This window comes from Mycteria americana, chromosome 7 (genome assembly GCF_035582795.1).
Source record: "Mycteria americana isolate JAX WOST 10 ecotype Jacksonville Zoo and Gardens chromosome 7, USCA_MyAme_1.0, whole genome shotgun sequence".
NCBI classification, from domain to species: Eukaryota; Metazoa; Chordata; class Aves; order Ciconiiformes; family Ciconiidae; genus Mycteria; species Mycteria americana.
The window spans coordinates 48479294-48493339 of NC_134371.1; the positions used below are offsets into that span (position 1 = coordinate 48479294).

At 38.6% G+C, this 14046-nt stretch overlaps 1 protein-coding gene across 2 annotated transcripts; it reads left to right on the plus strand.

Annotated features, from left to right (window-relative positions):
* Nucleotides 1-142: 142 nt before the first annotated feature.
* DBT (dihydrolipoamide branched chain transacylase E2) lies at nucleotides 143-13880 on the plus strand. Of its 2 annotated transcripts, XM_075508259.1 has the most exons (12): nucleotides 1647-3673; nucleotides 4315-4379; nucleotides 5363-5486; nucleotides 5673-5748; nucleotides 7252-7433; nucleotides 7803-7930; nucleotides 8703-8946; nucleotides 9730-9896; nucleotides 10923-11000; nucleotides 11919-12110; nucleotides 12275-12346; nucleotides 13238-13880. In XM_075508259.1, exons 1-12 carry the CDS (start codon nucleotides 3586-3588, stop codon nucleotides 13403-13405), a joined length of 1584 nt encoding a protein of 527 aa, XP_075364374.1. In that variant the 5' UTR covers nucleotides 1647-3585; the 3' UTR covers nucleotides 13406-13880. The 2 variants fall into 2 exon arrangements, with proteins under 2 accessions (XP_075364375.1, XP_075364374.1); XM_075508260.1 differs by lacking the exons at nucleotides 1647-3673; nucleotides 4315-4379 and adding an exon at nucleotides 143-886.
* Nucleotides 13881-14046: the final 166 nt, after the last annotated feature.

Below are 14046 nucleotides of genomic sequence, written 5' to 3' on the forward strand. Positions count from 1 at the left end.
CGGCGGCGCTGGAGCAGGCGCAGAGCGGAGCCACCTCCCCACCCGCCCGCCGTGGGTTGGCAGGGGCGGCTCCGCTGCGTGAGGAGCAGCCGCCGGGTCCTAGCGCCCGGGCAGCCACGTACCGGGCGGGGAGAGCTTCCTTCTCCCCGCGTTAACGACTACGTCCCGGCACAGGGCAGAGCTGCGGCGGCTTGGCGTCCTGGAGGAGGCGATGCCTTTCCCTTGTCCCGAGGCTACGGCCAAGGCCCACGCTAGGCCGGAGCGGTGACAAAGGCCGTACCCCGCAGGCCGTGACCAAGCGGCGGCTGGGACGGCAGCCCCGCAGGCACAGCTCTGCCCCGCGACGCCCTGTGGCGCCGCCGAAGGCCGGAGAGCGGCCCGACTCCTGCCGTCACGGTTACAAGCGAGTAGTTTTCCCCAGAAGCGAGATCGCTAAAAGAAGCACGAAGAGACATACGCGTGTTGGTCTGGCAGTCACACTCGGGACTTTATTACAGATGTACCGGGAAAGGCCGGGCCCGTGGCGCTGCCCTTCACGCCACTTCGGCCTAGGAGCCGCACTCCCTCCACCACCGCCAGCGGCTTTGCTACGGGAACACCCGTGAGGCGCTGGGGACAGGTGACGCCCTCCCGCTACTTCCCGTGGGCGTGTGGTAGCTCCGAGGCGCCGCCTGTGCTCCCCCGGCGGCGGCCGGGACCAGCCGGCCACCCCCTCCGCCGGTGCCCCAGGGTGGCCGCCCGCCGCCTGGTTGGCTGCAGTTGTCGTGGCTGCGCTCCGGTTGGCTGGTCGGTGGGAGGTGTGCGGGGTGTGGAGGCTGCCTCTTCGCGGAGGAAGATGGCGGCCGTGACCGCTCTGAGGAGCAGCTGCAGAGCCGCGGGGCGCCTGGTAAGGGGAGCGGGAGACCCTGCGCGTGGTGGCGCTCCCGGTTAGCCGGTGAGGGGGTGGACAACCCGCGGCATCTCCGCCTCGGCGGCGGCACCCTGAAGCCCTGTTGCTTCCTTCCAGCCGGGAGGGAGCGAGGACCGCGCGGCAGACCCTCGGAGCAAACATGACGCGCTCGCGGACTTGCCGCCTGCCCTCAGCCCTCCCGGCCGCCGCCTCCCCCGCGCCTGCGGGCGGGCAGCGCCCGAGCTACCCTCCCTGCGTCCCCTCAGCCTGCCCGGCCGCCTCAGCCGCGCCTCCGGGCGGGCGGCGCCCCAGCCCGCCCCGCCGCTGCCCCCCCGGTGCGGCGGCACAAGTGATCGTGTCCCCCGCAGCCAGGCAGCCGACAATGCCCGGCCCCGCAAGCCCCGTACTGCCGCGGTGCCGGCGGAGCCTGCCCGCAGCTCCCTGGGGGTCAGAATGCCCTCGCTCCCCAGGGACCCCCAGAACAGACTTCATCCGCCCCGCGCTGCTGCCCCCTGAACGTCTTCCCCGTTGCCCATGTTTCCTGTGAAAGAAACGTGTGCCTATTGTGATAAGCCACTGACATCCTTCTCTTCTGTTATTTCTTAGTCATCTGATTCATTGCATTGCCTGTACGTTACACTGCCAGCACCGCTCCTCTGCCCATGCATCAGCCCCCTCTGCATACCGTATCTGCACAGAGACGGTGTAGTTACACAGAAAGGGGAAGCGTATTTCTTTGAATCCCAGGAGCCTTGATGTTTGTAAATGAAGTAGTTGACATACCTTACCGTACTTCAAGAAGTAAATCTACTTGGTTGCCTTTTAGGACACTTAAAATCTCATCAACATACACCATCATGAAGACTTACTTCATGCTTTCTTCTGCCTTCTTGTATTATAGTCTTCCAGCTGTAGTGAATAGTTTGGTTTCCAATTATGTCACTGCTGTTTTGTGGAATGTCAGAAAAACAAACATCTTTTTGTAAGATAATCCAAGTAAAAACTAAATTAAAGATCAGTTCTAGTTTCTGTTATTATTTTTGCTCTTAATAATAATTCATATTGTATTTTGAAAGCATAGTAGTGAGGAATTTTTTCAGTGATACTTTTGTAATTGTCGAGTTTTAGGCTACATATAAGTAGTGTTACTAATTAAGAATATTGAAAATAGCATCTTCTTTTTAGTTTTCTTTCTAACTAAACCATCTACTCCCAAATCCAGAGGGAGATTCTGATAAGATGAAAGTGGTCATCTTATCTATGTGCATGCTGAACTATAGGATTGGCTATTTACAGAGTGTGTTTCCTGCAAGCACATTTTGAATTTTGCTAGATACTAATTGTTCTTATGACCATCTACTGTGAAACTGTGATAAGATCCAAGAAAAAATATGGTTATTATAATATTAAAGGGCTTTATTTTAATATTCTCAATGCTGTTGCAAACACTTTGGCTAGCAAGAGGAAGAAGGACAAAGTAATGGTGGTTGTCCATGGGGGTCATAAGTTGTGAAAAAGAAAAGAAAGAAGCCTGGGGGTCTTTGTGTTAAGTAGTAGGGAAATAACAGTTACTTGGACACTAGGACATGGTGCCAGTTATTTAGGTGAGGAGTAATGTTGGACTGAAACATGCTACCAAGGACATTGGTTTAGTATATAGGCAACTATGTACTTTGAGATATAGAACATGTATGTAAAACAAATCTAATATAAGTAAATGTTCATTAAAATGACTCAATGTGCCAGCAAGTCAAAAGAGTTCTATAAAGGGGTATCCTTTAATGAGAAGTCATTGCCTTTGAGCACAAACTATTCAATGTGACTTTGAACTTCAGTGTTACTTCATCAGGTAATCAGTTGCCTACAGGCTGCATAAAACCATTTTGTTCTGAGGTCAGCAGTAGATTTTTAGGATCAGTGGTGATTTAGAAAAGCACAGTTGGCTTCTTTTTAAGGAAACAACCAAAACTGAACTAAACAGGGACAAGGAAGTTCTCCCCCAAATAGCATACAGCTCCCATGTTGTCTTGGTTCAAACCACAAGTCTTAGTCAACCAGATATCAATGGCTGATGTGTTCTCAGTATCAGTGAGAGACTAGAGTGGGCCCTCAGTTTCTTCTCGCAACAGTAACTCCGCGCTTTGAAGACTTGCACAGGAAAGGTGTTACCTTAGTGTGGCATTATTGCCTTTAAATTGTCATACAGCGTAATAGTGGTGACATAAACATAACTGCTAGTACTATGCTTGTTGGTTTTTTATTACTATATTTTTCCAGGCATCAAGATATGTGGATGGGTATGCTATGGATATTAGAACTAATTTTGTCTTTTATATGCTTTTATTATTTCCTTATTTGGCATTGCACAGAAAATAGTATTATGGTGATTAAATACTGAAATTAATAAGCACAGCCTCTTTATTTAATGGATTTTAATTTTTCCCCTTGTTAGAAAGGAACACTGTTCTATGAAGAGATTTAGTACTGTATTATTGCTTTAACATACCAGCACACCAAGTTTTTAGTAGAGAATGTGCAAAACTGCAAACCAAAAAGATTCCATTTTTAAAAAATGCAGTAGTTTTGAATTATTCCTACAAATATAATTTGAAACAGCATTGAAACTCTTCCGTAACAAAACCAGTCTGTTTTTTTGGCAGTGACATTACTAATTCACTATCTGCATTGGTTACCAAATGTTAAAAACACATGGAAAGCATTATGAAACTTCACATTTAGAAATAGTTCAGAGATTTGATGTGCTCCTTGTGATCATCTTCGCAGGTAAATATTGAATGTGTTCCATGTAGGGTCATATAAAGAGAAAAGAGTTGTAAGTTTGGGCAAAAAAATCAAGTGGGAAGAAAAACAGAATTAAAAATAGGAGAAAATAGGCTTGTGAATATATACATTATATACCGGTTTTGTAATTGAATGAGTATTTTAAATGTGTTCATAAAATAAGATTTGTCATAACTTAAAATTACTATTTTACCTGATTTTTTAATAGGGAAAATTGTTTGGAGGACTAAGGAAAAAGATTTTACTGTTTGCTTATTACAGGAATTAGAAAAATACTTATTCTAGATAAGTAGATACAATCTTAGTAGCAGGCAGCTGAAAAGTAACTCAATATAACTTTGTTGTGTCCTTTATGGTAAATTGTATTGTATAAATATTTGTTCCTAAAAGAAAGGTGATATTAAATATACCTTGCAATGCTAGATTAAATAATATAGAAAATGTGTACATTATCAGTTCAGAATTGTACAGTTTTCTGAATAATCTACTTTTAAAAAGTGTAGTATAAAATCAAATAGTTGAGCAGTTTGGGGGGCAGGGAGGGCAATCAGGAAGTTTCATATGCTCTGTAATTACTGAAAGGATTTTTAAAAAAAGAAGTTAAAATGAACTTTCCCATGCAGGTGTGCTGTTTTCTGGCTCCTCTAAGAAGATAATTTCTAAATTTTACAGTTTTGAGCTACTTGAGGTACATTGTAGCACCTGATTTTTTTTCATATCTCTAAATTAATTAGAGATAGTATCTACAGATAAATTGTTATTTTTATTAATTTTACAGCACTCTAAGACAACATAACACCGGAATTACATTAGATTTAAGAAATCTTACTAAATAAGAAAGGGTCTGAACTAACTTCTGTTGAGATTAATGATAAAATGCCTGTTTATGTCAATGCAAGTGCTTCTGGCTTTGCTTCTGACCAAAATCATGACTGATTATATGATGCTTTAAAGAGTAAGGTTTTGTCTGAAGAACCTTTCAGAAAATTCCATTGACCCTTTAAGTTGATTTCTGGATAAATATAATTGTAACCACAAAAGAAAACCATCTCACCCCCAGTTCTTAAAAAAGGTCATTAAAATTGATGAGAATGATATTTACTTGAAGATGATTGCCTCCTATATATTCATAGAAATAAAAGGCCAACTGTCTGTGCCCTCTGGTGTGAATTTCCTTTCCAATTAGTACTTCTTATCAACCTTTGATTGGAATAAGAACTGACAAAGAAAAATACGCTGATTTTTCCTGCAGTCTAGGGTTCCCTTCCAGCATCCATTCTGGATAAGAATATTTCAGATGGCTGATGTAGTTGATATTATGTATGCTTTTTGTGTGTGTGTCCTGATTAAAATAATTGCTTAGAGAAACAATAGCAAGTATGAATCTCTTACAAGATCTCGTCATGATTTTTGTTAATTGATTATGTTATCATGGCTTTGATCTCCCCACGTGTTGTGTTAGTGAAAGAAGTTAAAGACTTGGCAAAGCTTATGCTAATTTAATGGTTATTGTACATTCAGTATGTATTCAGTATAATTGTGTTTCCGTAAGAACTTCTCTTACATAAACTAGAATTAAACTATTTTAGTATTGCTGGTGCATCGGGAGTATTAAATGAGCTCTACATTCCTCAGTCCATTATATTAACACTTGAGACTTTTCTCCCCCAGGTTTGCATTCACCGTGTTAGATCGTGCAGCAGCATTCGCTTTATAAAATCAAAATATGTGTGCGTGTTTGACAAATCTGCCTTCAAGTTTAGTCATCAACAGCGATTATTCAGAACATCTGCTGGTAATCTTTTTCATAATAAAATAATTTATTTTATTTTGTTATTTTATGAGTGTTATGTTAGCAGTTTGTATATGACTAGCGGTATGTTAGCAGTATGTAGACTATTTTTGATGCATTCAGATTTTTTTGTCTGATATCTTATATTTAATATTAAACATGCTGTATTTCCTTATTTTCTGTTTTAAGTTTCATGTGGCCAAATTGTCCAGTTTAAGCTTTCTGACATTGGAGAAGGGATTACAGAGGTGACTGTAAAAGAATGGTAAGCTCTACTTTCTTAGAAATACACTAAGAAATGAGCAAGTAGTTTAACAGCTGTATTATCAATTATTTATCTGAGAATATGTTTACTGGGTTACTAGTGAAGTTTTTCAAGTTTCATTTTCCACATTTTAAAACCTTGTATATACTGAGCTTTACATTTTGTTTATTTGCAATCTGGTTTATTTAGGAGTGGAAAAGATGGAAGGAGTGGGATGCCCTAACTGCACATCTATAGAGGCTTTCCTTCAGTAATTAATGGTTTTAGAGTGCAGGAGGTCTGTCTTTTATTATACTTACATAGGCTGACTTTTAGAAACAAATGACTAGTCTGGAGAATCCACATAATTTTATCCTATACCCCTTCTCTATTGACTTTAGTAGAAGATTTGAACATTTAAATTGTTTGTAAAAAGCAACGATGAATGGATTAAACAAAATCAAAATATATAGTGAAGGAAGGCAGTGTTGAAATGCCTTGTTCTTTGTAAAAATAGGTGAAAATACCTCTCTGCATAGAAGACAGCGTTTCTCACTTCCAGTTTCTTTTCTGAAACTGATCATATACTGATCCTGGCAATTTGAAACCAAGAACTTCCTTAGGTTCAGACTAAGCTGGGCTCATTCTTATTTTTAGATGGTTTATAATCTGTCAAGAAAACTCTGCTTTACTAAAGTAATAGTAAAAATATATGTGTAGTGATATTCTAAAACATTGTGTCATTTCACACAACAGAGGGTTCTGGAGCAGTCAGGCAAAAGGTATATAGCAAGTGTATCCATTATGTAGAATTTGTCTTATGTCATGGTAGCTCCAGCTGGCAACTAAGCACCACACAGCTGCTCGCTCCCCCCCTGGTGGGGTGGGGGAGAGAATCAGAAGAGTAAAAGTAAGAAAACTCGTGGATTGAGATAAATACCGTTTACTAGGTAAAGCAAAAGCCATGCACGCAAGCAAAGCAAAACAAGGAATTCATTCACTAATTTCCATCCAGGGAAGCAGGGCTCCATCATGTGTAATAGTTACTTGGGAAGACAAATGCCATCACTCCAAAGGTCCCCATCTTCCTTCTTCTTCCCCCAGGTTTATATGCTAAGCATGACATCATGTGGTATGGAATATCCCTTTGGTCAGTTGGGGTCACCTGTCACAGCTGTGTCCCCTCCCAACACAGCTGGGAAACCCCTTCTTGTGCACCCCCAGCCTACTCATTGGTGGGGTGGTGTGAGAAGCAGAAAAGGCCTTGACTCTGTGTAAGCACTGCTCAGCTGTAACGAAAACATCCCTGTGTTATCAACACTGTTTTCAGCACAAATCCAAAACATAGCCCCATACTAGGTACAATGAAGAAAATTAACTATCCCAGCCAAAACCAGCACATCTTCTTATGTGGAATGCATTTTTATGTTGTGGGGATGTACATAACTGAACTTATCAAACAAATACACAGCATAGATTTTTACACTTAATACGTTTTATACTAGCCTATGTCTTTTCTCTTAGGTACATAAAAGAAGGTGATAGCGTGTCTCAGTTTGATAGCATCTGTGAAGTACAAAGCGATAAAGCTTCTGTTACTATTACTAGTCGTTATGATGGCATCATTAGAAAACTCCATTACAATTTAGATGAAATTGCTTATGTTGGAAAACCATTAGTGGACATTGAAATTGATGCTTCAAAAGGTATTGTAAGCTGTTTTTCTTCTCTTGCATATTTTATGTTTGTTGTCATAATACCATCAGTGACAGAGGAGTTTACTTTTTCCTCCTGAAAATCTTAAAACTGAATCTTTTTTATTTTCCTTTATAAGTCAAGAAAATTAAGTAGAAAAAGCTGTGATATTTTATTAGGATTTAAAATCTCAAAAGCCAAACATTTCCTATTGAAAATTTAGCTTAAGCAGCAGCCTTCAGCATGCTATGTTTCCATCCACAGTAGCTCAAAGTAAATGTTAAAAACTTCAGCTGTCACAAAATCACAGAATGGTTGAGGTTGGAATTTAACAAATGCTTATAATGTAGTAAAGTTAAAATTTTTCTTTTTGTTTGCAGGTGTTGCCCCAGAAGAAGATGTTGTTGAAACACCTCCTATGTCTCATGAAGAGCACACTCACCAAGAGATAAAAGGTCATAAAACATTAGCAACTCCTGCAGTTCGTCGTCTGGCCATGGAGAACAATGTAAGTTTGCTGAATCGGGCCCTGCTGCATTTTATCCATCTTTTATATAGCAGTTTGAGTGACTAGGAGAACATTGGTCTAGAGGAAAGTGCAGTGAGAAATGACTTGTTTTCAAATACATTTCAAATGTGTAAAAACTGTTGTAAAAATGAAGATGATTGTGCTTTCTGATGATTATGGTGCATAGGAAAGGAATTACTGGCCTTAAAATGCAGCTAGGGTGCTTTAGGCTGGAGATTGAGAAAACCTTATTAGAAAAAAAATAATAAAGTATCAGAATAGATTCCTGGGACAGAGGAAGGAGGAGGGAAAAATGGAATCTCAGCTTTAGCTACCTTCTTCTGTTTTTTGGATTTGTATTAGAGCAGAGTATGTACTAGGTGATCTTTTAAGTGCTTTTCTAATTCTTTTTTCCTGTGAGTCTATGAATATTCCATTGGTTTTGAAAGCTTGTGGTACATTTTTAGGAGAAAAATAAAACAATAAGTTGAGAAAATTACGTGATAAACAGCTTTCCTCAAATTAGTATTTCACTATTGATCCTGTGAGGTAATTAAGAGGTAAGTAGTATTCATAGTTCCTCCTTAAAGTATGCAATTAGGCACCTAGTGGGCCCTCTGGATGATTTGAACAATGTTGAGTACCTAAAAGGGAAAGAAAACTAGGTATGTTAGATCAGTAACTGGAATAATTTTTAACTGTAGCTCACAATATAGGATATTTTTATATTGCTGTAAAACAAAAGTGTCATAGCTTGTTCTGTACTTTTCAGATTAAATTGAGTGAAGTTGTTGGAACAGGGAAAGATAACAGAATCCTTAAAGAAGACATACTCAATTACTTGGCCAAACAAACAGGAGCTATTTTACCTCCATCACCAAAGGCTGAAATTATCCCACCTTTGCCAAAATCAGAGACTGTGCCAGCTGCTCCAAAGGACAAAGCACGCAAAATTCCTGTACCTGTTTCCAGACCCATTGTGTTTTCAGGAAAAGATAAAACTGAACCTATAACAGGTAAATCATGAAATATAAAAATCTTGAGACCATGTTCACAGTAGACTACCAGTAAATGTTACTCGGTCCTTTTGATGGGAGTGTGTTTCATGTTACTGTTATGCAAGTGAGCAATAGGAAAACATGATCTGTAAGAAGGTGTTGCATGACATGATTATTTTATGAAATAATTGTTCATATTTTGGTTGGATGGAGTTGGGCTGCAAGTTGCACTTGCTCGTTTTTAATCTGTGTTTCTTCAAATGCATGCTGAAACAGGTAGGAATTCTGAAACACGTGAATTTGGCACAGTATGAATCATTATGCAGTTAGTGGCAACCTGCAGTGAATTTAAGGGTTTATCAGTGCTTAATAATAGCATACTTCAGCATTCACACTTGTTCTGGAGAAGAATGCAACAAAAGATGCTAAAGTAAGAAAAATCCCATTAAAAGAGGAAGATAAAAGGTTTTTACTTGCCTTTCAGGTAGTGTTTATTTGGAGAGGCTGGAAAGAGTAGTGCAGATTACTGTACTGTGATTTCAGATACATACATACATAGGAGAGATATGCAGTAATATAATCTGAAATATTAAAATTGTAAAAATTGAGTTGCATGTGCTGAACAACTGTTGATCCTAAAGTGAGCTTTACTCTGTCCTTTTTTTGTTGTGGTTGGGTTCTGGTTTGGGTTGGTTTTTTAAAATTGTGTAATTTGTTTAATGGAAACAAGTAACTGAAATTTCACCGTAACTTCCCAGAAGCTCATTTTGTTGGTTTAAGAAGTCAGTGAATATTTTCCAGGTTTTCACAAGGCAATGGTAAAGACTATGAGTGCAGCCCTGAAGATACCCCACTTCGGTTATTGTGATGAGATTGATTTGACTCAGCTTGTTCAGTTGCGAGAAGAGCTGAAACCTCTAGCACAAATTCGTGGAGTTAAGCTTTCCTTTATGCCTTTCTTCATAAAGGTGAGACGTGCAGCAGAGCGTTGTATGGAGTACTTCTGCAGATTTTGCCAAAATCTGATCAGTGATTGTTGTAAGTTTGGAGCACCTCTCTATCATCTGAATAATTACAGGTCACAAGAAAAGTCTCAACTTTTCTTGTTTATTGAACCCCTTATGCATTTACTGTTGGAATTGTAGTTAGGGTTATATAATATCATGGAAAATTTTTAAAATATTAATGGGGAAGGATAGAGCAGATAAAACATTACTCATTATGGGGGTAAGCATCACTGGGTGTTTGAATTACACAAAACAAATTTTGGAAACTGTCAGTATTTTTTATGAGCTCCATTAAAATGAACCTCACGTGAAATGCATCATTATTATTGCTATTGTTATTCTTATATTTTTGTGGTAATGAATCCCTCAGGTGAATCAGTATGTCTCTTCTGTTGTTCAGAAGATGAGGCACTTGCACTCATTTAGTTGCCATGGTTCCATTTCCAACTGTTGGCATCAATGAAGGCTGATGCACTGCCTAAGCTACGCATTGAATGCATAGCTTAGTCTGAAACTTCTGGTAATGCTATTTCAATTAGAGTGCTAAGTAAGCACTCATTCTGCTCACTCTCTTTAGGGGGAATTGATAGTACTTCCTTGAAATAATTGTCATCTAAGTGGAGAGCTGAGAATGACATTGCTGCTGAATCTCATAACTTTTGTCTTGGGATATTTGATTTGAATTGTGGAACAGAAATAACAAATGGAGATTCAACTTCAATTATACTTGGGAGACGGATTATCACTTTTTATATGTCTGTCTGATGTATATTTGGTTTTTGTAAGTTGTCTTTTTCTTCTGCTGTCCTAATAATGACAGAGTATCAACAGACAAGTTTAGGAGTTTAAGCCAAATTTGATTGCATTGGGGAAATCCATATTGTTATTAATCTAAAATTGTCTCCCACCGTTCCTTCCTTTCCATGGAGCTCTCTGGTTACAAAACATAAAAATCTATCTTTTTTTTTTTTCTTTTCTATTTAACAGGCAGCCTCTCTGGGATTATTGCAGTATCCCATTCTTAATGCTTCTTTGGATGAAAGCTGTCAAAATGTCACATACAAGGTTTGTAAACTACTGATAAAAGTTGTGAGCAGAAAACCTAAACTAATAGCTAACAAGGGCTTTTCAGAATGTCTGAACTAATTGTAAGAACCAAAATTATGATGTTATGCTGGAAAATAATTTGTGTGTCCAGATTCTAAGATTGGATTTGATTTATTATTGGTCTTATTTCAGTAGTTTGTTTAATGAGAGTCACTTTGTTATTCAGGCTTGCCTCAAAAAGGCATATTAATATAGTGATTTCCTGGTTTTCACCTGAAGATGGGCCAAGCATTTAAAATGAGAATATGTAAAATCTAACATAGTAATTTTTTAGTAATGGCACAGTGGTTCCACTGTTCCAACGCTCAACCCTTATGTATTAAAGTCATATTTTAAACTCAGTTTTGATAAAAATTATTTAATTTTCATACAAGTTGCTCGATTGATACTTCTGGGCAGCGAGTGTCTATCTTCTTAAGTGATGTGTACTTACTCCTTGCAGTACAAACTCCTTTTGTGCTGTTTTATCAGTATGTCTCAGATGAATCCTTATACATTCCTTCGAGCAAATGAAAGGCAACTCAGTTTCCTTTTTTTAAATTTTAGTGTTCTCTTTAAAATCTGCTAGTCATGTTTTGTTACCCATATAATCATCCTAAAGTGAAATATTTTCAGAGTGAAACTTATTCCGGGATTTTGTATTGCCTGGATGTGAAATTGCCAAAATCAATTTGCACTTTGCAGATATGGAAAGCTAATATTTAAAAATTTACATCCCCTTCTCCCCTCAAAGTTGTATAGAGGAGTTGCTTACAGACAGCACTTTCTAGGTTAAAAAGATATATAAAGAAGACATTATTCAAGTGCTTTTTTTATGTAAAATACAATTTATCTTGACTGCTTATGTTAATGTCCGGTTAATGAAACTTGTTGCAGGCTTCGCACAACATTGGAGTTGCTATGGACACAGAGCAAGGTTTAATTGTCCCAAATGTGAAAAATGTTCAAGTCTGTAGTGTGTTTGAGATTGCTTCTGAATTAAATCGCCTACAGTCCTTGGGCTCTGCAGGCCAACTGGGAACGAATGACCTCACTGGGGGAACATTCACCCTTTCAAATATTGGCACAGTAAGTACAGGAAAAAAGAGAACTTATATCTGATAACTGCTTCTGAAATGAATACCTTAGTAAAGTCTAATATGCAATGAACAAAACCTGTAGCAATTAATGCAAGAGGGAATCTACTTTAAAAAAAATTTGTTAACTAATATCCACAGCTTTTTCTTTTCTAGATTGGTGGCACTTATGCCAAACCAGTGATACTACCTCCTGAAGTAGCTATTGGAGCACTTGGAAAGATACAGGTATATTAACTTTATCTCAGTGATGTGTTGAACTCTAGCTAACTAAGGTCATCTGTAATGAAAATGAAATGTGGAGTGTCCCTTTGTTTTGGTTTTCTTATATAAACATTTCCTCTTTATGTTACAGAAACTGCATAGCTTGTGATTGAGAAGTTTTGTGATGTTTTTAGATGACTGTGCAGAGACACCAAATGTTTAAATAGCACTCCCTTATGCCAAAGGTTCAGATTTGTTTTATGGAATCCTGTTATATTTCATTTACATCTATGTTTAGCCTTCTAGTTATTAAGAAACAACGTAAATACATTTTTACAAGTTTTGCAACATGGCGATAGCATTTTTGCTATCACCAAGGAGAAAACTATTCTGATAATGAAGTTTAATTTCATGAGCCAGATAGCTGAATCCATACAGAACTCTGTATAGTGAAGGCAGTTTCACATTTTCTGAATTTCAGGCTTTAATTCTTTAATATAGACATTTGAGATCAATGCTGGAAATGAAATTAGTATTAATTTAAGATACTTTTTCTATGTTCTTCCTATGAGCCTTTTGTTTAGGGAATGCTTTAAGGAAACTGTCACTTTGAGCACTAACAATGTAATAAACTATTCAGGAAGAAACTTTTGAGTCAAGAAAGGTTTTCACTACTTCAGTATTTCCACGATGGTGGAAACAGGATATGACTATTTATTATGTAGGGTTGCAATGTATTCTGATCTGCAGCACAAACAATAATGGGAAGGTCTTTGTTTTTTGAATGGCACTACTGCTGTCTGCCTAATTTAGCAAAATGTTTAAATTTAGATTAACAAATTAACAATTAAAAAATACAGATTTGTTAATGAAAGTATTTAATATTTCTGGTTTTTTCCTTCCTCTGATTTTTAGGTTCTTCCTCGGTTTAATGGAAAGGGTGAAGTATTTAAAGCACAGATAATGAATGTGAGTTGGTCAGCTGATCACCGCATCATTGATGGAGCTACAATGGCCCGGTTTTCTAACTTGTGGAAATCTTACTTGGAGAACCCTGCTTCGATGCTGCTAGACCTTAAATAAAGGAAGCCATGGCTAGAATATGCCTTTAAACTTTGTGGATTAGACTGAATAATTATAAAAGCTGGCTCTGCTAGCACGTGCCCTTTGCTACTCACTTTATATAATAATTTTATGTGGTTAAAAGTTCTCAACAGCTGATATCAGTCTATCAGTTAGTTGTTACTTCTTTTGATTAGTAGTGCTGTAATTTCTTCTACAGCAGACTGGCAAACTTAATAGGTCATGGTGCGACTGAATATGGTGATGGAATGTCATTATTTTGCCTTTTATAATACATACGGTTGTGAGGCTGGTGTGGCTGACTGACAGTGATCTACATCTGCAGTATTTGTAATCTGATTAACCTGTTTTGAAGGGAAATACTCATAGTTCTTCCTTGTTGGACACATAAATTTATTTTAACAAATAATATCCAAATTCCCAAGAGAAGTTATGCAAAAATCATATACAAATAAAATGCCTTTTATGCTTCTGCTGTAAGATGTCCAGAGAGCTTTTTGTTGTTTAACTGAGTAAACCTCTCAAGTCTTTTGCTAGTCCACTTTTTCCTGGCAATTACTTGCACAGGTACTCTTTATCAAATTATAAATGAAGAGGCCATATTTATTCAAATGCTTACTGATAACATTTATTGATAATTA

Coding starts and splice junctions, on each gene's coding strand:
- DBT (XM_075508259.1), top strand. CDS start 3,586: ATGTTAAAAACACATGGAAAGCATTATGAAACTTCACATTTAGAAATA. Junction 7,434..7,802: donor TGAAATTGATGCTTCAAAAG/GTATTGTAAGCT, acceptor TTTTGTTTGCAG/GTGTTGCCCCAGAAGAAGAT. Junction 11,001..11,918: donor GTCAAAATGTCACATACAAG/GTTTGTAAACTA, acceptor AACTTGTTGCAG/GCTTCGCACAACATTGGAGT.